Genomic DNA, 26,065 nt, shown 5'->3' on the forward strand with positions numbered 1-26,065 from the left:
TTGAATGATTCCTCACTTTTTTATTTGTACAAGAGTACAAAGCCCTAATTTTAATAGAAGGCAGACCTAATCACATACAAAGGAAAGAATCCTAACAAAATAATTACATTATATTACAGCTAATAAAACCAAATATTCAGGCATAAATGAACAGTAATAAATGCTATTGGCTGAAAATTTATTGAATTTATATTATTAGATGCTAGATTGCATCAGTATAGTTATTTGTCTATCAAATCTATGACGCTGAATGTGTACTTCATGGCTTGCATTACACAATCTATTCTAAAGGTATGCGATTCAGGTTGGTTCAGGAAAAACATCCTTATTAAGTGCAATCTTGGGAGAAATGCGGCTTCTACATGGCTCTTTACATGCAAACAGATCAATTGCATATGTGTCCCAGGTTTTTTTCTGACCTACTATGCCTATGTTTTGTAACAGGAATCTTATTACATTCCATTTTGTCTCTGTAGGTCTCATGGATACTTTCTGGAACAATTCGTGATAACATATTATTCGGAAAGGATTATGATCCTCAAAGGTGAATCTGTGCAGTGTTGATGAAAATTGTCTGCTTCTGTTCTCTTTTGAAGCCTGCCTTTTCTTCTTTTTTGTTCAATAAAATTTCATTTGATTTCAATTCTAAGCTTTTAACCTTTCCCTAATGGGGCTCTTTTTTAATAAACGACGGAAAAAGATAGACCAAGAAGAAGATGATTCTGAAAATCAATATGGAAAAGATCATTGAAAGAACTTGTCTACTCTGAACAAGATTACCCAAGAAACGTCAAGAAACTCATTAAGATATTACATCAAACTCTCATTGCCAAATGCAAGAAGAATGACATAGAAAGAAAGTACAAAGGGTGGTCATTAAACTTGATGTAGAAAAAGCCTATGACAACGTGGACTGAGATTTCTTTGACAAATTGGTGAAAGTTTGTTAGAGTGTTGATACAGTATTAAAATTACCTTTATCCATTAGCTTAAGCTTTTGGGTCATTCTATGATTTAATATAGTATAAAAAAAAGAGCTCCTATATTTGGACCTTTTTAATGTCATTTACTCTTCATTTAATATTATTTTCCACTTGTTGGGTCTTCTACAAATCTCAAGCCCACAAGTGAAGGAAGGTGCTAAGATTGTTGATATAATATTAAAATTACCTTCCTCAAGAGCTTAAACTTTTGACTCAGTCAATGATTTAACTAAATTAAAGGGCTTTGGCATCATATGGGGACAATGGATTTGAGGTTGCGTCTCATCCACCGACTTCTCTATTAATGCCAAGCCTAGAAGGAAATTCAGAGCATTGAGGGGCCTTCAACAAGATGATCCTTGATCCCTTGTCCCCTTCCTCTTTATAATTATTATGGATTGTCCCAGCAGGATTCATCACAGTTTCATAAGAGTATACAATGTGCCACTGGCCTCCCTCAACATTAGTCTCTTCGAGGAAGCTTCTGGTCTCAATATAAAAAGGCACAAATCTGAATTTTTGGGCATCAATTGTGATGAGATTTTGGTTGAGAATATTGCCAAGAAGTATGATTGTAAGGTGGGACAATGGCCAGCTACGTATTTGGGGCTCCCTTTTTATATTAAACCATCATCTTTGTCATTTTGGCAGCTCGTTATGGACAAAATTGACAAAAGGTTACGCTCATGTCAACACAATCAGCTTTCCAAGGGAGGTAGAATGACCCTCCTAAATGCCACTTTGTCGAATAATCTTATATACTATTTATCTCTCTACCATGTTCCCTCTAAAGTGCCTAAAGGCGTAGAAAGATGTTTTAGAAATTTCCTTTTGGTCTGGTAATCAGGGCAACAAGATTGTAGGCCCTCGGTTATTAAGAGGGATATGAGGAAAAGAAAGAAGGGAGGCGAAAACAAAATGTGAATAGTGAATGGACAATCGTTTGTTGTGGAGGGATGTGACAAAATGTTGTGGGTTCGAGGGGAAAGATTTGGGTAGTTAGAGCAAGGGAGGCTATTAAGAGGACCGGGGAGGGTATATTCTAAATCATCATTTTGCATTGTATTGAGTGTAGCTCAAAGAGTTTGTAAAGGAGGGAGCCTTGGTTTCCTTGGCATTTTGGCCTAAATAGTAAATATATAATCCGAGATCTATCATTCTGGTATCAGAGTCGTCGCTCCTCGAGGGATGGTAAAGAAGATGGAGGCTCGAATGTCGGCAATTGAAGAATAAATTACTTTGCTGCAAGTGGGTATGGAAGCTTGAATAGACCAACGATTTGCAAAAATGCAACAATTGACGAAAAATTCGATGGTAGCACGATTTGAAGCGATGAGGGAGACTATGGAGCAGAAGATGCTATTAGCACTCGAGTCATGGTTGAGGAGAGGGGGTACATTAGATGAGGAAGGAAGACCAATGTTGTTCGAATGAACCGTGACTGATAAAGGCAAACAACCGGTGGTTAAGGAAGGAGAACGAATGGGAGATACATCTGAAAAGGAAAAAAGAGAGGTACCTTTTTTTGATATATGATTGAGGAAACTTGAGATACCAATTTTCAAAGGGAAGTTGGGAGACGATCCGCTTGGATGATTCTAGAGAGTGGAACGGTATTTTGTGGTTAATCGCCTGAGGGAGAAGGATAAGCTGGATGCAGCGGTGCTGTGCCTGGAGGGGGAAACGCTAGAACGACACCAATGGGAGGAAGAACGTATGCCGATGGATACGTGGGCGAAATTTAAGGAGCAATTATTGTTTCGTTTTTTGTCGGCAAAAGAGGAAGACCGGCGCGTGTAGCTCCTTAACCTAAAGCAAGAAAGGACGGTGTGAGCTTATCGATGAAGGTTTAAACAATTATCTGGGCCCTTGAAAGACCTAATTGATGCAACTTTGGAAAGAAAATTTGTAAGTGGGCTTAAAGAGGATATCCAAATTGAAATGAGGATGTTCAAGTTGGTGGGAAATGAGGATGGCCCAATTGATTGAAGATACAGAGGAGGCCTGAAAAAAGAAATGGGGGAGAGGCAACCCAAGCGCGGTCACCAAATCAATCGAGTCAAGTTCAAACTCAACCCAGACAACTCATAGCCTAATAATAGTTTGGACCATTTCTCTTAAACCTACTCGAAGCTCAGCTGCTTCATCAAATATGGTGACCCTACGCGACCTGAGCGTAAAATTGTTCACAGTTGGGTCATTCTGGCGATTATCAGACAAAGAAATGCAAAGTCGGAGAGATAAGAGGCCATGTTATCGCTACGATGAGAAATATAGTGCAGGCCATCGGTGTAGAAAGAAAGAGTTAAACGTGTTGGTCCATCACAACGAAGAAGAAGGGGAAACGAGGAAACAACCATACCAGTGGAAGTACCTTCGGCTACACTAGAAACACTAGTTATAGACCCAACGGAATTGGAATCAGCTGAATTGTCCCTCAATTTGTTGGCAGGGTTGGATTCTCCCAAAATGGTGAAATTAATGGGCATGGTAGGGGAGAGAAACGTAGTCGTACTAATTGACAGCGGAGCATCCCAAATTTTATTGATGACGAGCTGGTAAATGCACTCAATTTGTCTCGATCTTTGATGTTGAGCTATGGAATCATGTCGGAAATGGGGAAGTCCGTTCGAACGACTGGTATCTGCAAAAGTGTGATTCTTAACCTCTCTAATTTGACTGTTATTAATGATTTTTTTTTTTTTTTTTTTTTTGTCATTGGGTAGTGCTGATGTTGTTTTAGGGGTTCAATGGTTGATGACACTGGAGCGAGTTGAATGTGATTAGGGTACCTCGGAGACGCAATTTCAAATTGGTGAATGGAGGGTCCAACTTAAAGGGGACAGAAGCTTAGTGAAGTCACAGAGCTTAAATTCATGATGAAATGCATGAAGGAGGAGGGGCTGGGAATATTACTTGAGTTGAACATTGTGGAAGACCAAGTGGAGGAAGAATAGAGCATGAGAAGTCATGTGTGTGCTAATATACACCCAGGCCGTTTTACAATGGTTCCAGTCGGTGTTTCAACCAATTGAAGGATTGCCACTGATAAGGCATCATGATCACGCAATTGAGCTGAAACTAGGGGAAGGTTGTTGGTTCGAAAAAGGGAGAGGAAAATAAATATGCTTGTCTTATGTTATGCGTTAATCTCCATGTGTCGACGGTCATGCGTCGGACTAGAAAATATGAAATATGCATTAAGCTCGTATGCAATGACCATGCGTTTCTATCATAAGTTTTCTTGATTTCTCGCCAAGTATAATGAGAACGCAAGTTTTTCGGGATGATCCGAGGTCGAACACAGGGATTTGTAGTTAAATAGTGTTTGTGAAGTAATGCGTTTGAGGCGATGAATAAAAGTAAAAAGACAGAAGTTAAAGGATTATGTACTACTCATACTCCTAACTAAACAAATTGAGCAATGGAAGTTTAACTATGAGAATTGGTAGAGATGCAGCAACTGTTAACACATAATAATGTTCATTATGTTAGGCCGCTCGAGTAATCCCAGCTTGCTACACTAATGCATTGCACACCTCTCGGTCACCAGCCGCATGCCTATATCTCTATAATGCATGGTTGCGTCAAGCATAAGATCGTGCCTATCTCTAGGAACAAGGCGTACTTTGCTTTAGTGTGTTCCACTACTTACCTTCTCGGGCAGTTAGTTGTGGCTAGTCAGCTCATAGACAAGCATTGCAACAACTCATAGACAAGCGTTGCTACAGGCTCACACCAAGCGAAGAAGATTAATTCACTGTACTCGTGCAACGTACACCTCTCGGTGGGTTGCTACATGCGTCCTATCTCTAGGCTGCACGATTGAGTATGCGACTGTCTTTGATGCTTAACTAAATGATGAATGTAGATGATGATAAAGAAGAAGAAGATGATGAAGATGGTGTTGAAGGAACTAAGATATGCATTGATTACAAATTGTATTAATGTCTTAAGCCAAAATATAATACAATACAAAGATAAAAGGAGAAATGGAAGGCTAGATGAAAACAATCTCTTGCTTTTCATTCGAAATGCGTCAAGGCTGCTGGTGGCGCCATGGATGGATGGTGGAGTAGTCTCTCTCGAGCTCTATATCCGACAAAACTCCGGTCGTCACTCGGAATGGGCTGTGGAGGTGAAGAATCCTCAAAGAGTGTCTGCTCATGCTTTTATCTGTGATTACAAGGATCTGCCTTAAGGCAGAAACTCAGATGATTTGAAGTGAAGATCCAAGGTACTATTTATAGAGTTCAAATGCCGACAACATTGATGATTGCATTCTGACTCACTAATACCTTTGTCGCAGTATGGGCAATGTCAACATCATCTTATCTTGTTGATACTCTCAAGGTATGCGTTCAAACTTGTTTCTCTTGAAGTGTCAACGCATTCCACCTACTTGGCTATCAATCTTCCATTACGATTGTCACTTTGTGGATGCAACATTCCATGCGGCGAACTAGTCTTTATGAACCTTTGCATGCGGTTACTCTTGCGGCGGTCTGAGCTCGATGCTTGCAGTCAATTCCTGCAATATCTGCGAAAATAGACACTTCGATGTGGAATAACGCATGATATAGGGTTAGTGAGGATTTTTGGTGCTGGTCGACGCAAGCTCACTTTTCTATATGAATTATTGGTATTATTAACACATATTCTGCTTGTTAGCCCTCATAATTCTAAGTAAAAGGCTACAATAGCTTGTATTTCTACAAACTATCAGTCTGTGTATGTTTGTCCATATCGCCATCCACAATTTCAAAAAGATGAGATTGAGGGCTTAGTGCATGAAATGTTGACAGCCAGGATAATTCAACCTAGCACCCGTCCTTTTTCTAACCCTGTTCTTTTAGTCAAAAAGAAATATGGAAGTTGGAGGTTTTGTATTGATTATTGAGCCCTTAACCAAGCCACAGTCCCAGATAACTTCCCAATTCCTATTGTTGATGAACTATTTGATGAACTATCAGGTGCTACCGTGTTTTCAAAGATTGACCTTAAGTTCGGCTATCACTAGATTCGAGTAACTCCAAGGGTTGTTCATTAAACGATATTAGGAATTTCTGGTTATGCCGTTCAGCCTACGGAATGCCCCATCAACATTTCAATTGGTAATGAATGATATCTTATGGCCTTACTTGTGTAAATTTGTTTTGGTGTTCTTCAATGACATTTTGGTTTATAGTTCGTCCGTTCAAGTGCATGTTGACCACTTAACCACCGTGCTGCAGCTATTAACAGACAATCAATTAGTGGCCAATGTCAAGAAGTGTACTTTTGTAGCGTCCACGATAGAAGATGTGGGACATTTAATCTCTGCTGAAAGGGTTGCGGTGGATCCGTCCAAAATTGAAGCAATGATACAGTGGCTCGTACCAACAATTGTTAAACAATTAAGAGGGTTCCTTAGGCTAACAAGTTATTATCGCAAATTTGTAGCAGATTATGGATTGATTACTTTTCCCTTGACTCAGTTGTTAAAGAAAGAAAGTTTCTGGTGGAATAATGAAGCTCAATTCGCATTCAACACTTTAGAAAGAGTAATGATAGAGATTTCGATCTTGCCTTACCGGACTTCAATAAGCTGTTCGTGGTAGAAACAGATGCTTTTGGGATTGGGGTTGGTGCAGTATTAATTCAGCAGGGGTGCCCTTTAGCTTTGTTTAGCTACGCTTTGCCTCGCACTCACCGGTTAAAGGTTGTTTATGAGCGAGAATTGATCGCCATTGTCCTAGTTATACAGAAATGGCAACTGTGCCCGCTAGGGAGAGTTCACAATGCAAACGCATCAAAAAAGCCTTAAATTTCTCTTAGGACAACGAATCATAGTCAGGGACTATCAGTAATGGTGGCTAAATTGATAGGATATGACTTCTTAATCGAATACAAGAAGGGATTGGAGAATACCGTTGCAGATGCACTATCTCGAATCCCCGTAGTAGCAAAATTGACCGCTTTAAGTTATGTAACCGGCATTAGCACTAAGGTGTTTGTGACCCAGATCGATCAGAATGAGGAGTTGAAGCAAATCCACCAAGCTATTCTCGAGGGTGGACAAGTCCCAGTCGAGTACTCTTTACGGGGGGATTTATTATTATACAAGCAGAGGATCGTATTACCTTCTACATCTTCCACAATACCTCTATTGCTTCGAGAGTTTCACAATAACCCGGTAGGAGGACATAATGGGGTGGTGAAGATGTACTAGTGCATCAAAAAAGAGTTCTTTTGGATGGGGATGAAGGCCACTGTGCGTGCATTTGTAGGAGACTGTTCAGTTAGCCAACAAGCAAAGTACCTGTCCTTGGCCCCCGCAGAGTTACTACAACCGCTGCCCGTGTCGGAATTGATATGGGATGACACATCAATGGATTTCATTGATGGTTTGCCTAAGTCAGAGGGATACAACTCAATATTAGTAGTGGTAGACAGATTGTCGAAATATGCTCATTTCATTCTATTGCACCTCTTTGAAGAAGACTCCCTACGAAGTAGTTTATGGTAGACCGGTCCCACCATTGGTGTCTTATGAAGCAGGCTTGGCCATGGTAGGGGCAGTAGATGTTCTTCTAAAGGATCGTGATGAAATGCTTGAAGATTTGACAGCCACATTGAAACGGACACGACAGAGGATGAAATCTCTAGCAGATGCCAAACGGGGAGGGGTGGAGTTCACGACTACAGACTAGGTGTATATCAAGCTTTAGCCGTATAGGCAGAGCACGTTGTTCATTCATAAGCACCCAAAGTTGGCACCTCGATTTATTGGTTCCTTCCAAAGTATTGAACAAGTAGGTCCCGTGGCCTATAAACTTGATCTGCCGTCCAACGTCAATATCCACCTAGTCTTCCATGTATGCCAACTACATAAGGGCTCCGTTTTACCAAGGATCACAGCATCTTCACTGGCAGAGTGGATCACCGCCCATACAGCCGGTTATGGTATCGGGACCATTCACAAAATTGGAGCCACTATGGTTTCACCTACTGATTTTGAGGTGCTGATTTAGGGGGAAAGGATGTCTACTGAGGATGCCACATGGGAAAATGGATTGCACATTATCAAACAATTCCCAAACTTCCACCTTGAGGACAAGGTGGTTTTCTGGGGGCGGGCAGTGATAGGCCCCTGGTTATTAAGAGGTATATGAGGAAAAGAAAGAAAGGAGGCGAAAACAAAATGTGAATAGTGAATGGAATATAGTTTGTTGTGGGGGGATGTGACAGAATGTTGTGGGTCCGAGGGGAAAGATTTGGGTAGTTAGCAAGGGAGGCTATTTAGAGGACTGGGGAGGGTATATTCTAAGTCATCATTTTGCATTGTATCGAGTGTAGCTCAGAGAGTTTGTAAGGAAGGGAGCCGGGAGCCTCAGCTTGGCATTTTGGCCTTAAATAGTAAATATATAATCCAAATCTATCACAAGACTTCCCATCTCCTAAAATGGGATGTCCTTAAACAACCTTTGGAGGAATGGGGACTTATAATCATTGACATCAGGCAACGGAACAGGGCACTCCTTACTAAATGGCTTTGGTGGTTTTATCAGGAAAGAGATGCCCTTTGGAGGAAACTTATCGAAGCTAAATATGGCTCCCACCATTTTCATTTAAAGGCATCTGATTATAGTGAATCATCTTCCAAAAGCCCCTGGAGTTTCATTTTGAAACAGAAAGATCTTACTAGTGCATCATTGGCAATGGCACATCCACTGCCTTCTGGCTTGACAATTGGTTCGGTGATGGCCCCCTCAAACAAAACTTTCCTCAACTTTTTGATATTGCTGGCCATAAAGTGATAAGAGTCATCTATGGTTGGAACATTGCTCATGGAACTTATATTTTAGAAAACATCTCAAAGATGATGAGATTGCAGAGTGGGCTGCTTTCTCTCACCTCATTCCTAATATTGGGTTATCTAACCAGCGTGACACATGGGCATGGAAGATTGACTGTAGTGGCATTTTTTCCGCTGTCATTATACACTCATCTCACTTCTATTACCCTCACTACTACCAAATATTTATACAAGAAGATCTGGAAATGCCCCTGCCCCAGAAGAATCAAATTCCTCCTGTGGGAAGTCTCTAAAACATGCCTCAACAGTCAACACCGTTGACAGATTACAGAAATGTTACCCCTGGTCCCTGCCTCTGGATCAATTTATCACCCTCATGGTGCTGCCTTTGCAAAAAAATAATGAATCCACCAATCAAAGTGCCCCATCGCCATTAATATTAGTCAGAATTATTTACAGCCTTCTATTGGTCCATGGTTCCTCTAATGATACAACACAGAGCTGGCTTCGTATGCTGCTTATCGATTTCATTAATCCACCCCTTCACAGCCTCCAGGGAACATTTATGAATTAGCATTTCTTCAGCAGTTTGGTGGAAGTTATGGGAAAGAATCCTCCAGGACAAGGCCAAGAACACAAAGGATATCCTAGACAGCCATATTCAATGCTTTTTCTTGGTGTAAAAACTTACAGGCAATTAAAAGTCATAGTGTTTCTTTTCTGATAGAAAATTGGAAACATTATTCCCTTTGAATGGGATATTTTGTATATCTTTGGTTATTTATTCAATCAATGAAATAGTTTCTTAGAAGAAAAATATATCTCTAAGCTTTTGATTCATAAACTTGTTGAACTCAATTTGAGCAGATACTGGCATACTTTATGGGCATGTGCTCTAGATGATGATATTTCATTAATGCCTGGAGGGGACATGGCTCATATTGGAGAAAGAGGGGTCAATTTATCTGGGGGTCAGAGAGCTCGATTAGCCTTGGCAAGGTTATGGCGTCTTTGTTTGCTCCAATTTAAAGTTTATCTGTAATAAAGTGACTTCTTTTTTTATTATTATAAAACATCATTTACACCTTTGCAACTCACAGGGCTCTTTATCATGGATTGGATATTCTTATGCTCGATGATGTTCTTAGTGCTGTAGATGCACAAGTTGCAGATTGGATATTGCGTAATGCCATTTTGGGTCCTTTGGCACAGAAAAGAACGCGCATACTTAGTACCCATAATCATCAGGTTGTTCCCTTAATTGTTCACTGTTTACTTGAAAATCAGCTCATATAATTCATTTTGAATAAGGATAAGCGATAAGTGAAATACTTATTTCTTTCTTTATAAAAATTTAAAGAGGCATGTTTTAGTGACTTCTCACAGGAGGAATTATTCTTATTGGAGGCATGTTTTAATTTCAATTGTGTTGCTGGCATAAAACCACAAAGGTCGTATAATTTCATTATAAAAGTTTGCTACAACTATTTGAAAATTTTAATTTGGAATGTCTAGAACGCAAGACATTCTCAGGATTGCACATCAACACGCACTAAATCTACTTTCTAGATTACATCAAGATCTTTTTTCCCATCTTCCACAGGCAATATATTCTGCTGATATGGTCATTGTAATGGATAGAGGGAAGGTAAAGTGGATTGGAAATCCAGCCAACTTGTCGGGTTCATCTTATGTTGCATTTACCCTGTCGAATGAACTTGATACTGCCAAATGTATTCAAGGGCAAGGCTGCCAAGTAATTGAGAGAACTGAAACTCATAAATATTTCCTTGATGAGAAAGAGGACACGAATGCTCCAAATGGTGTAACGGAGACTGTTGATGATGAGATGCGGAAAGAGGGCAGAGTTCAACTCAGTGTATACAAGTAAGCAATGACAGCATATTCAACTTCAGTGAACAGTGAGCAATTCTGAAAGTTGTTTTTTAGGATAACTTTTTTATTAATAATTAATTAATTATTGTCAATACTCAGTTTTTGAAATATTTGGTGGCAACAATTCCAGGAACTATGCAGCATTTTGTGGTTGGTTCATTGCAATCATTATATGCATTTCTGCATTTTTAATGCAAGCTTCACGCAATGGGAATGATCTTTGGCTTTCTTTTTGGGTTGATACTACGGGACGAAGTCAGATGGACAGTTCAACAACCTCTTACCTAGTAATCCACTTATATTTCTCCATTATTGCTCGTACATCACCTTATGTGGTTGGCATAGATTATATATTTTGATTTGATCAGATAATATTCTAATAGTTGTTAATTACTGAAATTGGAGAAATCTCAAGCTGTAATTGCTACCACGATTGGTATAAGGGTGTGTTAACGTTCCTGTAAACGTAATCAGGGAATGAGAATCCATATTTGGGGGACCCACCTCATTGCGATTGATAATGTTTTACCAGAATCTGTGGTGGGAATTAATTGTGGGTCCCACCATTTTTTATTACGCCAAACTCAATAATCCAATTTCCCAAAAATAGGTGGTACTTTGATTACAATTACTTGATTAAGTGGGACCCACCTTATTTCCTGTGTTCCCCTTACACGATTTGCCCCTTTCTCTCTCATAATTATTATTGTTCTCTTTAATTGGCTTCCCCTCCCTCCTCCCTCTTCCTCTTGCTCTGGCTTTTCTCTCTTCCTCCTGTTCTGGTTTTCTAGCCCTTTTCCTCTTGTTCTGGCTTTTCCCTCTTCCTCTTGTACTAGCTTGTCCCTCTTCCTCTCGTTCGGGCTTTTCTCTCTCTCTCTCTTACTCTGGCTTTCCCTTTTCCTCTCCTTCTCTGTTTTCCAAACTATCCCCACCAAATTACACTTGGAATTCCACAAATAAAATTAAAGGAAAAAAAAAACTAAACATACCTTAGAGGAAGAAGAGCTCTGTGGTGGAGTGGAGTGTTCTGGCCACCAAATCCAGATACACTTTTATTGAAACCATAGGTTATTAGAACTTCTCGTCTTGGTTCAAGATTACAGAGCGAAATTATTGTTATTTTTTAAACCAATCAAATAGAATATAATATTCATTATACAAATTTTATAAGATTAAAATTTTGTTTTTTGTTCAAAGAAATATATATAATTATCTAAAATCTGTTTGTTAAAAATAAACATATTAAGATTATTTTAAAAGAGTAAATCTACAACTAAATTTAAATTTGAATTAGATTAACAAAATTATTTAGAAATATAAAAGGTCATTATGGTAATCATTCAATTTTTTTCCCTTTACATATGAAAGTAAACACCACCAATGTGTTTTTTATTACAATTGAACTCATTCCCATTACACCTTGATAAACACCACCAAAGATTATATGATTACCATTCTAGCCAATTCCCAAACGGGTAGGTAAACGCTCCTTGAGTCTATCTGATTAGCTACTCGGGCTTTTATGTTACTAAACCAACCAGCACAATCAGTTATTTAGTTTTAGGGACTGTTATACCCTTCAACTAATGGTTGGTTCAAATAGTTGTTAGTTTGTTAAGGTTGATTACTATTATTATTTTTTAAAAAAAAAACAGGAAACAAACTTTTCATTTTTTTTTGGAAAAGGAAACGGTTCATTATATTAATATAAAGAGAAGAGCTAATGCTCAAAGTACAAGAGAGTTATACAATGAGCAAAACGGAAATACAAGTGCTTCTAAAAGGATCAGGAGGTGCACTCGGATGTCTCGACTAGGTTGACACTCCCTTAGCACCCTCATCACTTCCAATTCAAACACATAACTGAGTGAGACAATAACAAGAATACAAGATGAGGGAACAATAATCGCAGTACAATCGAAAATAAAAATCTAAAAACGAAGCCAAAACAGTGGCCTAAAACGTATGGAAATAAATAAAAAGTTCAATGGGGGGGGGGATGAAGGCCCCCCCAGTTGAGGTTGAAATCTGAAAGACTATAGACAAGGAAGGGATTGGAGATGATGCACCAAGAGGAGGCTTGACGGCGGGTGGCTTCAAATCGGTCTTGGCATCTAGTAGCTTCAAACTAAAGGTCTATCAAGAGGGCTTTTATTGCATTATACCATAGCAGATGGGTGGAATTGTGGAGAATAGGGCCGGCTAGGAGTTGTAACACATTACTTTTGAAATCATTGCACAAGATCCAAGAAAAGTTGAAAAAACACAGCAGTTTCTGCCAACACCAATCTGAATAAGAGCATGTAAAGAAGAGGTGAAGGGAGTCCTCACTATGTTGGAGACAGAACGGGCAAGCTGAGGGAGAAAGGGAGGATGCTGGTTGTTTTATTTGAAGAACTTCAACTACATTCAGCTGACCGAAAAGCATAATCCAAATGAGAATGTTGACTCTTCTTGGACTCTTTGTTTTCCAAATAGCCGAGAAGAGGGACTTTTCCAAAGGGGAGAATGATGTTAGGTGTACTTTAAGGGATTTAACGGTGTAGAGGTCAGTGGTTGAGATGGACCACACTCTTTTATCAAAAGAGTGAGAAGGACTTCTACTTACAATTTTCTCCAATAAGTCTTGGAAAGCCAACACTTCTTCATCTTTGAGCAACCTTCGGAAGGTGATGGACCAAGAAGCTATGTTATTGTCCCAATGATCGGCAACTGAACCATTGGGAAGCATGGTGATTCCGAATAAGCTTGGGTAAAGGGTGATGAAAGGGGGAAGATCCTTCCCAGGTGTCTAACCAGAAAGCAATTCGGCTGCCATTACCAAGTTTGAATGTGGCCAAAGATTCTACCTCAAGCCAAGTCTTTGAGATGCTAATCCATGAACTTTTCAAGCTTCTACCACCTTTTCCTGCTGTATGCCAATCAAATGCATCTTTACCATGAATACTTCTAATAACTTTTCCTCAAAGAGAGTTTTCCTCATTGAAAAATCTTCAACCCCATTTAGCAAGGAGTGCAATATTCATAGATTTGAAACCACCAAGGCCTAGGCCACCAGCTATAGGTTTTTGAACCAATTCCCATTTAACCAAGTGATTTTGCTTGCTGCCCTTGTTGCCTCCCAAAAGAAGCTTCGTATTATCCTTTCCATTTTAGATACTACTTTTTCAGGCATGAGGAAGATGGCCAAGTAATGAATTGGAAGGTTTGAGAGGACTGAAGTGCATAGAGTGGCTCTTCCTCCCCTAGATAGATTAAATCTCTTCCATTTGTCAAGTTTAGCTTGTACTTTGTCTAGGATCGACTGCCAAAAGGAGGCTCTTTTCGGGTAACCCCCTAGAGGCAACCCTAGGTAATAAAAAGGAAGATGGTCAGCCGAACAATTCAAAGATGCTGCTGTATTAAATAGGTCACTGTCATCCACATTAATGCCATATAGGGCTGATTTATCCCAATTTACCTTCTGCCCTGAACACCATTCAAAAAGCTCCACTGTATTTTTAAGCTTTAAAAGCATAAAGCTGTCATATTTGCAAAACAGTAAGGTATCATCCGTGAATTGGAGTATGGAGACTTGAACTTGCTCTTTACCTACTATAAAACCTTCAATAATGCCAGATTGGTTGAGTCTGGAAATTAAAGCACTCAATACTTCGCTGACTAGAAGATAAAGGAAAGGGGAGAGAGGATCGCCTTGCCTTAGCCCTATTGAAGCAACCACTCTTCCTCTTGGTCTCTTATTAATGAAGATCGAGTAAAGTGAGTTTTTGACACATCCCATGATTCATTCTATCCATTTCTGATTGAAATTCTTGGACCGTAGCACTTTTTCTAGAAAATCCCAATCAACTTGGTCAAATGCTTTCTCCATATCAAGTTTAAGGATCCATCCCTTTTTTTTTGCTCTATACTCTTCAACAGCTTCATTGGCTATAAGGATGGGATCCAAAATTTGTCTTCCTTCTATGAATGCACATTGGGAGGGAGCAATAATGCTGGGCATAATCCCTTTCAATCTCTCAGCTAGCACCTTAGCAATGACTTTGTATATTAAGGAGGTTAAGCTAATGGGTCTGTAATCACTGACCTTGATTGCTACTTTATTCTTTTGAATCAAGTATATGAAGTTCTCCTTTATGCAAGCATTGATCTTACCATTCTTATAGAAGTCATTAAAGGTATCTTGGAAGCTTGACTTTAGAATAGACCAAAATTTCAGCAAGAATTTTGAAGTGAAGCCATCGGGGCCTGGGGCTTTGCTTTTGCCAAGGGTTTTTATGGCTGGGAAGATTTCTGTGGCTGAAAAATTATTTTGCAAGAGGAGATTCTGATTCAAATTCACACAAAGCCAGTCTAAGTTTAATGGAAGATGCCTCTGCCCTGGAGATTTTAGAAAAAGACTTGTAATAATTGATTATTAGGCTTTCAATTTCTGCACTTGACTTTGTTGGCACTCTTTGCTCATCAACTAACTCATTTATAAAGTTTTTCCTCTTTTTTGCTACTAAGAATCTGTGGAAAAAGCTTGTATTCTCATCTCCCTGCTTGAGCCAATTTAACTTACTTTTCTGCAATAGGTTGATTTCTTCAAGCCTATATAAGGCCATGAGTTCTGATTTTGATGAAGACCAAACTGCATAGTCATTGCTTGAAAGGGGGGAAATCTCGACAAGAGTGTCCCATTTTTCTATTTCTGCTAGCAGCCTCTCCTCTTTCTGTTTTAGTTCTTCCTTATTGCTGTGATGCCACTTTTTTACTGCTGTTTTCACTTCTTTCAGCTTCTGATTTAGTACAAATCCAGCCCATCCATGCACTTTACTGTCAAACCATGCTTTCTCTATAATTTGGATGCAATCTTTGTTGAGTAACCAGCTATTGCAAAACCTGAAAGGTGAGGGACCCCAACTGAAAGAACCGGCTTCTAGTAAAGTTGGGTAGTGATCTGAAAAAATTCGGGCTTGTCTATTGGTTCTAGAATTTTCAAATAACTCATCCCATTCTTTTGATATGAAAAAACGGTCTAGTAAGGATCTTGAAACAGCGATACCTTCCCTTGACCAAGTAAAGTTCCCATTACTCAATCGGATTTCCATGAGTTTTGCTTGCTCAATGAACTTATTAAATTTTCTCATACCTCTAGTACTTCGACCCAAGGGAAATCTCTCTTGTGCCCATCTTGTGATATTAAAATCACCACCCATGCACCATGCCTCTTCACAATAAGCTACCAAGGAAAGTAGTTCTTCCCACACAAATTTTCTTTCTTTGTAATCGGTTGGCCCATATACATTAGTGACCCAACAAGTTTTTTTACAAATAGTGGTGCATTTTATTGAAAGGGAGTAACCACCTTTGAGGGTTTCTAATACCGAAATCGAATTTGTGTCCCACATTGTCAACAACCCGCTAGAAACACCAAAAGATTCAACAAATTCCCATCCAACATCTTTGAAACTCCATATAGATTTAATAAAACTTGCATCAATATTTTCTTTTTTAGATTCTTGAATTAACACTATTGAGGGGTTAATTTTCTTTAAGAATCGTTTAAGGGCCAACCTTTTATTACTTTCTTTGAGGCCTCTTGTATTCCAGGATACTATCTTCATCTTTTTCAAAAACAGGGTTCAGTGCCAACCGAAGTTCAGTCCATTATTAGGTTGCAATCAGTGACTATGCTCAGTAGATGTGCTGGGATCCTCTGTTTGAAACAGAGTATTTAGGTTAACAAGCAAGGGTGCTTCTGTTTTTGGCTCTTCTTGATCTCCTGAATTGTTGAACCAATCATTTTCCTCAATACTAATACTGAAAGAGGAATCAAGAGGGCAATCCTTCTCTATAATTGCTGGAGCTTCTGGGGGAAAATTGGGAGTTCCTTTCAGGAATGGCCTCGCCGGGTTGGATGGGAGGAGAGAAATTTGATTTTCTGACCTGGTAAAAAGAGGCTGTTCTGGAAATGAAGGATTCCTGGCTTCTTGGAGCTGACCGGACACTAATTTGAGGGTGAAGCCGAGGCTTTTGGAGTGTTCCTTCAGATACTTTCTTCTGATAAAATGCTTGGGAAAAGTCTTGAAGAGGCAAGAGGGGTGGCGTGTTCTATGCAGCCGCTTATGGTTTGCTTTGCAGGGTTTATGGGGTGGTTTAGTGCTAAAGGGAGGAGGAGGCTTGTGGGATGCAGAGGCAAAAAAGAAAAGGCTGCTCTGTTAGGACGGGGGGCAAGGTAAGAGGGGGAGTTATGGCTGCTTGAGGGTAGTAATGGCAGAGAAATCGGGTGATCTGGTAAAGCAGGGAGGGGTAGGGGAGATGTGTTGAGGCAGGGGACGGGGGAAGAAGAGGGCTTGAGGGTCGTTTGGGTTTCGGACTTGGTTAAGGCATGCTCAAAAGAGGAAGAGGTTGAAGGGAGAAATAACTTTGCTTTCTTTTTTCTTTTTGGCGCGAGTGACTTTTCAGATTCAAAAAGGGAGAGGTCGGTTGGCAATCCCTTTTCTTTCTTCTTAATGGCAGAAGCCGGGCCGTGGAACACGAAGGGCCTTAGCATTTACACTAGGTGTCTTAGCTGGTGATGCATTTAAGTCAGAAGACTTTTCGACTTCCTTTAGTTTAAAAAAAATCCTCTCGGAGGACTGCGGCTGCAAGGCGGGGGGTGGCTTTTCAACTTCCAACCAATCTTAACAGATTTCCCTCGTCAGGGCTTAAAGGGCGATTTAACTCCTCTTTTGACAATGACTTTTGAAATTCTGAATTATTACAGACTAACCTCGAAGGTGGTGACTTGCTTCTCCCCTATTGAAATTCGAAGTCTGTGGCTTGTGGAACTCTTTCTTCTTTTCTGCTCTTGCTCTTGGACTTCTTGAGAACTTAGGCTTGGACTTGGTTGACAATAGGAAAGACCAATTGGATAAATCAATTAAATCAATTTGGGAACTGACATCTTCATCCTTCAGGACTTCTTGTAATCGAACTAAATCTATTGGGTTGGAGAAGTCTTTAAATAGAACTTTAGAAGGTAGTTTTGAAGGCGGATGACAACAAGTAATATCACCAAAATTTAAGTAAAAACTTCCACGAATTTCATCCTTAATTTCAATGGTGGCTGGCATGAATCCACATAAATTTTTCCTGACTTGAATTTTAGCTTCTAAACAGTTGATAAGATTAAGAGTTTCTGATGTAATTACAGTTAGTCCACCAAAATAAGCCCCAATTGCCTCGAAAGTGCTTCTACACGAATAATCTAGGGGAAGATTGTTTATTGCAATCCATCCCCCATAACCTTGCATTACTGAGGGCCTTCCATGACTAAAAGGGTTCCATTTTTCCCAAAGAAGATGAAAGGGGCCATACTTAATCCATTTGCCCTGAATTGGCACTTTTTCAGTGAGGTCTCCTTAGCTGAGTTTGATGAGAGCCTTGTCTGCAAATAGAGGATTGATGACAACGTTGGTGCCTAGACACTTACTTAGCTCTATGGAAATTTCCTTCCACCCATTTGATGCCATAAATCTTGAAATAATCCATAAATTACTAAAATTTTCAGGCAAAACATCACCATTCTTCTTCATCCAGAAAGTGTGGTTACTTTGTTTCTTCAAGGGTGGAGCAGGGGAGGGTGAAAGGGGAGAAATTACGGGGAGTAGGTGTTTAGAGGCTTCTAAAGGTTCGAGAGAGGAATTCCCACAAGAAGGGAGAGCAGGGCTGTTACTACCGACCGGCCTCTGTATAGGAGAGGGACAAAGTGAAGGAGAACTAACCTGGAAATCAAGGGATGCTCTGGAATTTTGGATGCAGCCTTCGATCATTTCCTTAAAATCTTTTCACACTGCTTTTTCATTGCCGAACGGGACATGGATATTCTTTCTTCCTCCTGTGATTGGCCAGACAACACATTCTACAAACCATTTCTCCTTTGCCCGAAATTTGGCCAACCTTATGAAGCTTTGATCAATTCTTTCCTTTAGTAAGAAGAATTCAAAGGTGGAACTATATATAAGTCTGCGAAAACTCTCAAATAGCCAGTTAGTTGAGGTTAAGGATAGAAGAATGGACTGTCCTTTCTTTAAGTCTTTTAAAAGGAAGTCCGATCCTTCTTGCCCCATAATGAAGGTGTGGTCAAAGATGCGGCATGATTTAAAGGCCATGGCTGGAAACAGGGTACGTAAGAAGGTCGGGAGGAGGGAAGGGGCCGAAGGGTGAGCAGATGGGAAAGGGTGAGGGAGGCGGTCAGAGGGAAGGAAGGCTAGGGAGGGCATGATGAGCTCCGGTGGGGTGGTCGGAAAGGAGGGCGTGGGGGGAGGGAGAAAGGGAGGAGAGAGGGGAGAGCATTTTTTAAAAAAATTCAGAGTAGCATTCCGCAACTTCTCTTTTGAAACAAACTTTTCATTGAAGTTAAGAATAATGCTTACATATAAGTTGATTATCTGTTTCAATCAGTTTTGAAGTTGGTTTGATTCGTGGTTTCAACCTCGCTCTTTGGTCTTATTGGACTTCTCATCTCGTCTGCTAATTGGTCCTCTGTTGGCTATGGCTTCATTTCTGGAGTTGGTTTGTTAGGTTTTAAGTGTGTTACATTTTGATCTCTTCTCCTCTTTGTATCTCATTTGTACTTCTTCATCTTTTGTTTTTCTCCATTTCTACATTCTCTTCAAGGATAAGGTAATTTTTAGCATTAGTCTCTTTTCAGTCTATCAATGAAAACTTATGTTTCCTTTAGAAAAAAAACATACGGCTTACATATAAGTTGATTAGAATGTATGGTCATATTTCTATGTTTTCAGGAAATATCTTATTGTAGGAGAGCATGAAAGTTTGCTGACTCGACATTTTCATTTTTTGAATCTCTTAATATTAAAGTGTGCCTTTGACCTATCTTTTTTTCCTTTCGATGCCTTCAAAATTTTTGCAGGTTACTCTCTGCATCTTTTGCATCATAAATTCATTCTTTACTTTGCTGAGAGCATTCTCATTTGCATTTGGTGGCTTACAAGCTGCAGTTAAGGTGCATGACACATTATTGAATAAGCTTATTCATGCACCTATCCAGTTTTTTTATCAAACACCCGGTGGGCGAATCCTGAATAGGTTAGTTGAGGACAATGAGAAACATAGAACTCCTTCCTTCTCCCCATGGCTTGCATAATTTTTTCTTATTGCAGGTTGTCTTCTGATCTTTATACCATTGACGATTCTCTTCCATTCATCCTCAATATCCTCCTGGCAAATTTTGTTGGTTTGTTGGGAATTGCAGTAGTCCTGTCATATGTACAGGTGCCTTTCAAATTAATTTAGATTCCTTATACCTTGCTGGTTGTGAACCTTTTATTTTCATTCAAAATTTATTATTAGGTTAAAATTGTTTGAATGCTTATATGTATATTTGTTTAGGTATTCTTCGTGTTGTTGCTACTGCCATTCTGGTATATCTACAGTAAGCTTCAGGTATGCATCAAATACTATTTTAGCTTCATATTACTATGTACACCAGGAGTCAAATATTAATTTTGTTGACTGTCTAACTTTTTTAAATATATATTTTTCTTAATAGAAGAAGTGTATACAGATTAGTAAAAACAGATAATGTTATTTCTTTGGGGATGTAGAAATAGCTATATGTAATGAAAGTAATGAGATACGGCCACATGTTAAATGAAACAGCCAAAGAACAGTAGCCTCAGTTGAAAACCAGGATAGGGAGTGGCTCCAGTTAAGAATAAATAAGATAAAAGATAGCTGTGAAGAAATTTTGTTATGGAAGTGGTCAGGAGCCACACTCCTCTCAACTTTCATCTGCTGCTTTGAAATTCCTCTTATTTTTCTCTAATGAGATTCTTCAAATAATAACAAAGGAAGGCACTTGCCAGAGAAAGAGTACTGAGCTGGACTTAGGGGTGTCGAAGAACACACTTCATCCATTATTTTTCAACATTTTTTTTTTTTGAAAAGGAAATAAGTCTCTTTATTAATATTAATATAATTAAATGAGACTAATGCTCAAAGTACAAGAGATATGTACAAAGAGCATAAAGCTTAATACCTAAGGATCAGTAGGTGCACCCGAACATCTCAACTAGTCCTTAGCGTCCTCATCATATCATACAAGTTAATTTGAATGAAAAGTGTTCAATGCTAAAACAGTCCTTACAGTGAACCAATAAAGATACAGATACAAAAAGACAGCTTTCAACCAAAACTTCTACAACAAAATCCAAAAAAGAAGATCAAACATACAAAAACAAGAGCACATTATGCTGTAAATCTGAATCCAAAGTCTTCAAACTTCTGTCAATCCTCATGTATGAAGGCCCATCAATTTGAACTTATTTCTTGTAATGAGTAAGCTGCAAAAAGGTTTTAGAAAGAGAGCATCAAAATGAAGCATCAAGCCTAGCAGTCTCAAAACGAGCAAACCAAGGAGTTTCCTTGTCTTGGAACACTCATTGGTTTCTGTTGATTATTTCCTTTATTATGAAATTTTATATTGTACTTATTGTATTATATTTGCTATATTTTATTCTTTCCTTATTTGTAATTATTTTATTCTTATTTGTAATTGGGTATTTCTTCTATTTAAGAAATCCTTTCCTCCTAAGATTAATAAGAGAAAAGATAATGTTTTTTTAGCATGGTATCCGAGATGGAATATCATAGTTATGTCTAAAATCCTAAAAACCTAGCTGCCATAGCCAAAATCCTAGCCTATCATTGTTGAAACCCTAGCTACTGTCTTAAATAGCACACCTTACTTCCGATCGCAGGTCGTCTTCTCAAGTTGGGGATTCTGATCTGGCTTGAACAAGTACAAATCGACGAGGCAAGCCATAGTTGCACGCCATCACATTGTCGCTGTCTTTTGGATTTTGTTTTTAAGTGTTGCAGCTTCAACCTCACCTTAGGAAGAGCTTGCGTACCTCAAAAGAGTTCGCGCACCTTTATTGATCCGGTGAATGGTGATTGTTCCAATGGAACCATCGGTGGAATCCTCTTAATCTCAACAGAATCGGCTAACTCCCTTTTCTTTGTTCAACGTTCCTCTTCATAAGTTTGCATCGTGGAGTTCTGTTGTTTCGTGTTCGTAGAAGCCATATAAAATCAGTGTAAACTGGTTCGGTTTTGTTTCAACCGGTCTGGTCTGATTTTTTTTTTTCAGCTCGGTCGACTTAGCTGGTTCGGCTCATTACTTGGTTTGGTTCACTATTTGGGATTGTTCACTAGTTCGGTTCACTACTCATTGTTGGTTCAACAATTCTGGTTTGGTTCGACTTACTTGGTTTGGTAGATTTACTATTTCCCATTATTAATTACTACCAAGTTGCAAGAGCAAATTCATCCAACCCTAAAACTGCTGCCTACCAATTTGTCATCTAATAATTCATGTATTTCCTTGACTCAAATAGGTAATTATCCTAAGACATTCTCATGCAGTAATTCATCTCCATGGATTATAGACTCTGGAGCTTCTGATCATATAACCAGTTCCTCTTATTTATTTGAATCATATTCTCCCGTGTATTGTAATGAAAAAATTCGCATTGCCGATGGCAGCTTCACCTCTATTGCAGGAAAAGGAACTATTCCTTTGACTACAAAACTTTATTACGTTCTGTCCTTCATGTTCCAAAATTAGCTTGTAACTTGTTGTCTGTTAGTAAACTCTCTAAGGATGCTAACTGTCGTGTTATCTTTTGTGAAACTCATTGTATCTTTCAGGATCAGGAATCGGGGGGGACGATTGGACGTGCTAGGATGATTGATGGTCTCTATTACTTTGATGAAGTTTCTGCTAGTAAAAAAAAAAAGTTCAGGGCTTGAGTAGTGTTTGTTCTCCTTTTGTCAAAGAAACTATCATGCTTTGGCATCGTAGATTAAGGCATCCAAATTTCTTTTATTTAAAGCATTTTTTTCCGATTTATTTAAAGGATTTGATTGTTCAGTTTTTCAATGTGAAAGTTGCATTTTTGCCAAACATTATCGATCCACCTATTTGCCTAAACCGTACAAGGCTTCATCACCTTTTTCCTTAATTCATATTGATGTTTGGGGTCCGTCTAAAGTCTTAACTCATAGTGGTAAGCGTTGGTTTGTTACCTTTATAGATGACCACACTCGTTTAACTTGGCTTTATTTGTTAACAAAAAAGTCAGAGGTAAAAGAGGTTTTTGTTCGGTTTTACAATATGATAGAGACTCAATTTCAAACTAAAATTTGAATTCTTCACTCTGATAATGGCACTGAATATTTCAATGAACAATTAACCAATTTTTTGTAAGAAAAGGGCATTTATCATCAAGCTACGTGTCGTGACACGCTTCAGCAGAATGGCATTGCTGAGTGAAAGAATAGACACTTACTTGAAGTTGCTCGTACCCTTATGTTCTCTATGAATGTTCCAAAATATTTGTGGGGTGATGCCGTTCTTACAGCTGCATATCTGATCAATCGAATGCCATCTAAGGTTTTGAATTTTAAAACTCCTCTTAATCACTTCAATCAGTTTTTTCCTAATAATCGCCTGTCTTCTGATTTACCAATTAAATTGTTTGGGTGTACTGTTTATGTCCATACTTCTCCTCTTTCTCGAACTAAGCTTGATCCTCGAGCCACTAAATGCATTTTTGTAGGCTATGTTTCTCATAAGAAAGCTTACAAATGTTTTGATCCTTTGACCCACAAGTATTTTGAGAGTATGGATGTCTTTTTTTGAAAATCAACCTTTTTTTTGCCCAAATTTTCTTCAGGGGGAGATATCTAACCTTGAAAATAATTTTTGGGATACTTTATCTCTCCCAAACATCAGTGGTCCTGCAATTATGAGCTCTAGTCCTTCGATACCAAGTATGGAGAGTTCTTCTTCAGGGACAGAAACACTACAAAATGACTCTACAAGTCGAAATCCTTAACTTCAGGTTTATACTAGAAGAAACTTGACTCAAAGAGTCTGAGATCAGACAATTGACTTATTACAGGACCAATCAAATACTCCGATGAATGATCCTGAAGATCTAGGTATTAGACACTCTACTCCTATTTCTCCTAGTTCTTCATCTCCTTCTAATCCTTTACCTGATATCTCTGATCTTGATATTCCAATTGCCCATAGGAAAGGTACTCATAAATGCACCAAATATCCCATTGAAAACTATCTTTCTTATCATAGATTGTCTAACTGTCATAAAGCCTTCACATCCAAAATAACCAACCTATTTGTTCCAAGGAATATACAGGAAGCCCTAAATGATTTGAATTGGAAATTAGCAGTGATGGAAGAGTTCAATGCACTGAAACAAAATTTCACATGGGACGTAGTCGAACTACCAAAAGATAAACAAACGGTGGGATGCAAATGGGTGTTCACTGTAAAATGTAAAGCTGGTGGTAGTATTGAAAGGTACAAGGCTAGATTAGTTGCTAAGGGGTTCACTCAGACCTATGGCATTGATTATCAAGAAACATTTGCTCCAGTAGCTAAAATTAATTCCATTAGAATCTTGTTGTCTGTGGCAGTTAATTTTGGTTGGCCTCTTTATCAACTTGAGGTGAAGAATGCCTTTCTCAATGGAGATCTTGAAGAAGAGGTTTTTATGGACTTGTCACCTGGTTTTGAGGTGGATCTCGGGATTAACAAAGTGTGCAAGTTAAAGAAATCATTATATGGGCTTAAACAATCTCCCAGAGCATGGTTTGAACGGTTTGGAAAGGCAGTCACAAGCTATGGATTCAGTCAAAGTCAAGTTGACCATACTATGTTCTATAAACATACTAGAAGTGGTAAGTTGGTCGCTTTGATGGTGTATGTTGATGATATCATTCTTACAGGTAATGATGAGACAGGACTGAATATGTTTAAGAAAAACCTTGCTAATGATTTTCAAATCAAAGACCTGGGAACCTTAAAGTATTTCCTAGGAATGGAGTTTGCCAGATCTAAAAATGGCATTCTTGTCAACCAGAGGAAGTATATTCTTGACCTACTGAATGAGACAGGTTTACTTGGTTGCAAGATAACAGAAACTCCTATTGAGCAAAATTTAAAATTGGTTGCTGCAACTGAAAAAAAAGTAAAAGAAAAGGAAAAGTACCAGAGGCTTGTAGGGAGACTCATATATCTCTCGTCCTGACATTGCTTTCGCAGTTAGTGTAGTAAGTTAGTTCATGCATGCTCCCGGGTCAGTTCACTTTGAAGCAGTTTATAGAATTTTGAGATATTTGAAAGGTACTCCAGGAAAAGGTATATTATTCACGAAGCATGACCACCTAAACATTGAGGTTTACACTGATGTTGATTGGGCAGGAAGCACGACTGATAGAAGATCGTATATTATTCACGAAGCATGACCATCTAAACATTGAGGTTTACACTGATGTTGATTGGGCAGGAAGCATGACTGATAGAAGATCTACTTCGGGGTATTGCTCTTTTGTTGGAGGAAATCTTGTTACTTGGCGAAGTAAAAAACAAAGTGTGGTTGCTAGAAGTAGTGCTGAAGCAGAATTTAGGGTATTAGCCCATGGTATTTATGTGGGCATATGGATAAGAAGACTATTGAAAGAATTGAATTTCTCTCAGACAATGCCCATACGCATCTATTGTGATAACAAGTCAGCAATTTCCATTGCCCACAATCCAGTCCTTCATGATAGAACCAAACATATTGAAGTTGATAAACACTTCATAAAGAAAAAGATTGATGCATGAATAATATGCATTCCCTTTCTCCCGACAGCAGAACAAATCGCAGATGTGTTAACCAAAGGTCTTCTAAAGTGACAATTCAACAAGTTGATTGACAAGCTGGCTATGAATGATATCTTCAAACCAGCTTGAGGGGGAGCGTTGATTATTTCCTTTATTGTGAAATTTTATATTGTACTTATTGTATTATATTTCCTGTATTTTATTCTTTCCTTATTTGTAATTATTTTATTCTTTCCTTATTTGTAATTGGGTATTTCTTCTATTTAAGAAACTCTTTCCTCCTAAGATTAATAAGAGAAAAAATAATGTTTTTTTAGCAATGTCTTTCAAACTAAAGTTCAACGAGCAAAGCTTTCACTGCATTATTTCTCAACCATTTCAACTTGAGTTGGAATTGGAGAAGACTACCCCAAAATTTCATGTCAAATTGAATCTTCCCACGTTTTCTTACCATGGGGACCCAAAACCATGGGCAACGGTCTTTGGACAATGTCCATGTGGTCCAAACTACCTTGACTGACTAGTTAAGAGAGAAATCTAATCCTCTTGGGGATTTGGCCTTCCAAATCTTGCAAATGAACAAAAAGTAGGATGATGGTTAATAAAGAGAGACTTACAAAAGGGGCTAACCTTCAAAGGCTCTTTAGGTCCACATACTATAATCCATTTAAATTTGGTAAGAGAAACATTTTATTCATC

At 38.8% G+C, this 26,065-nt stretch overlaps 1 protein-coding gene across 4 annotated transcripts in view; it reads left to right on the forward strand.

The window, feature by feature from the left end:
• The window catches only part of ABCC13 (multidrug resistance-associated protein 11), an 84,426-nt gene that overhangs the window by 39,312 nt on the left and 19,049 nt on the right, over positions 1-26,065 (forward strand). For all 4 annotated transcript variants that reach the window (XM_039048025.2, XM_039048026.2, XM_039048029.2 and 1 more), the window contains 9 exons: positions 305-406; positions 477-544; positions 9,649-9,780; positions 9,882-10,029; positions 10,385-10,668; positions 10,808-10,964; positions 19,580-19,755; positions 19,830-19,941; positions 20,059-20,112. In XM_039048025.2, coding sequence (XP_038903953.1) covers positions 305-406; positions 477-544; positions 9,649-9,780; positions 9,882-10,029; positions 10,385-10,668; positions 10,808-10,964; positions 19,580-19,755; positions 19,830-19,941; positions 20,059-20,112 — 1,233 coding nt within the window. The remainder of the gene's footprint in view (positions 1-304; positions 407-476; positions 545-9,648; positions 9,781-9,881; positions 10,030-10,384; positions 10,669-10,807; positions 10,965-19,579; positions 19,756-19,829; positions 19,942-20,058; positions 20,113-26,065) is intronic.

The sequence above is a fragment of the Benincasa hispida genome, chromosome 11, assembly GCF_027475165.1.
Source record: "Benincasa hispida cultivar pf3 chromosome 11, pf3_genome.v1.1, whole genome shotgun sequence".
Classification (NCBI taxonomy): domain Eukaryota; kingdom Viridiplantae; phylum Streptophyta; class Magnoliopsida; order Cucurbitales; family Cucurbitaceae; genus Benincasa; species Benincasa hispida.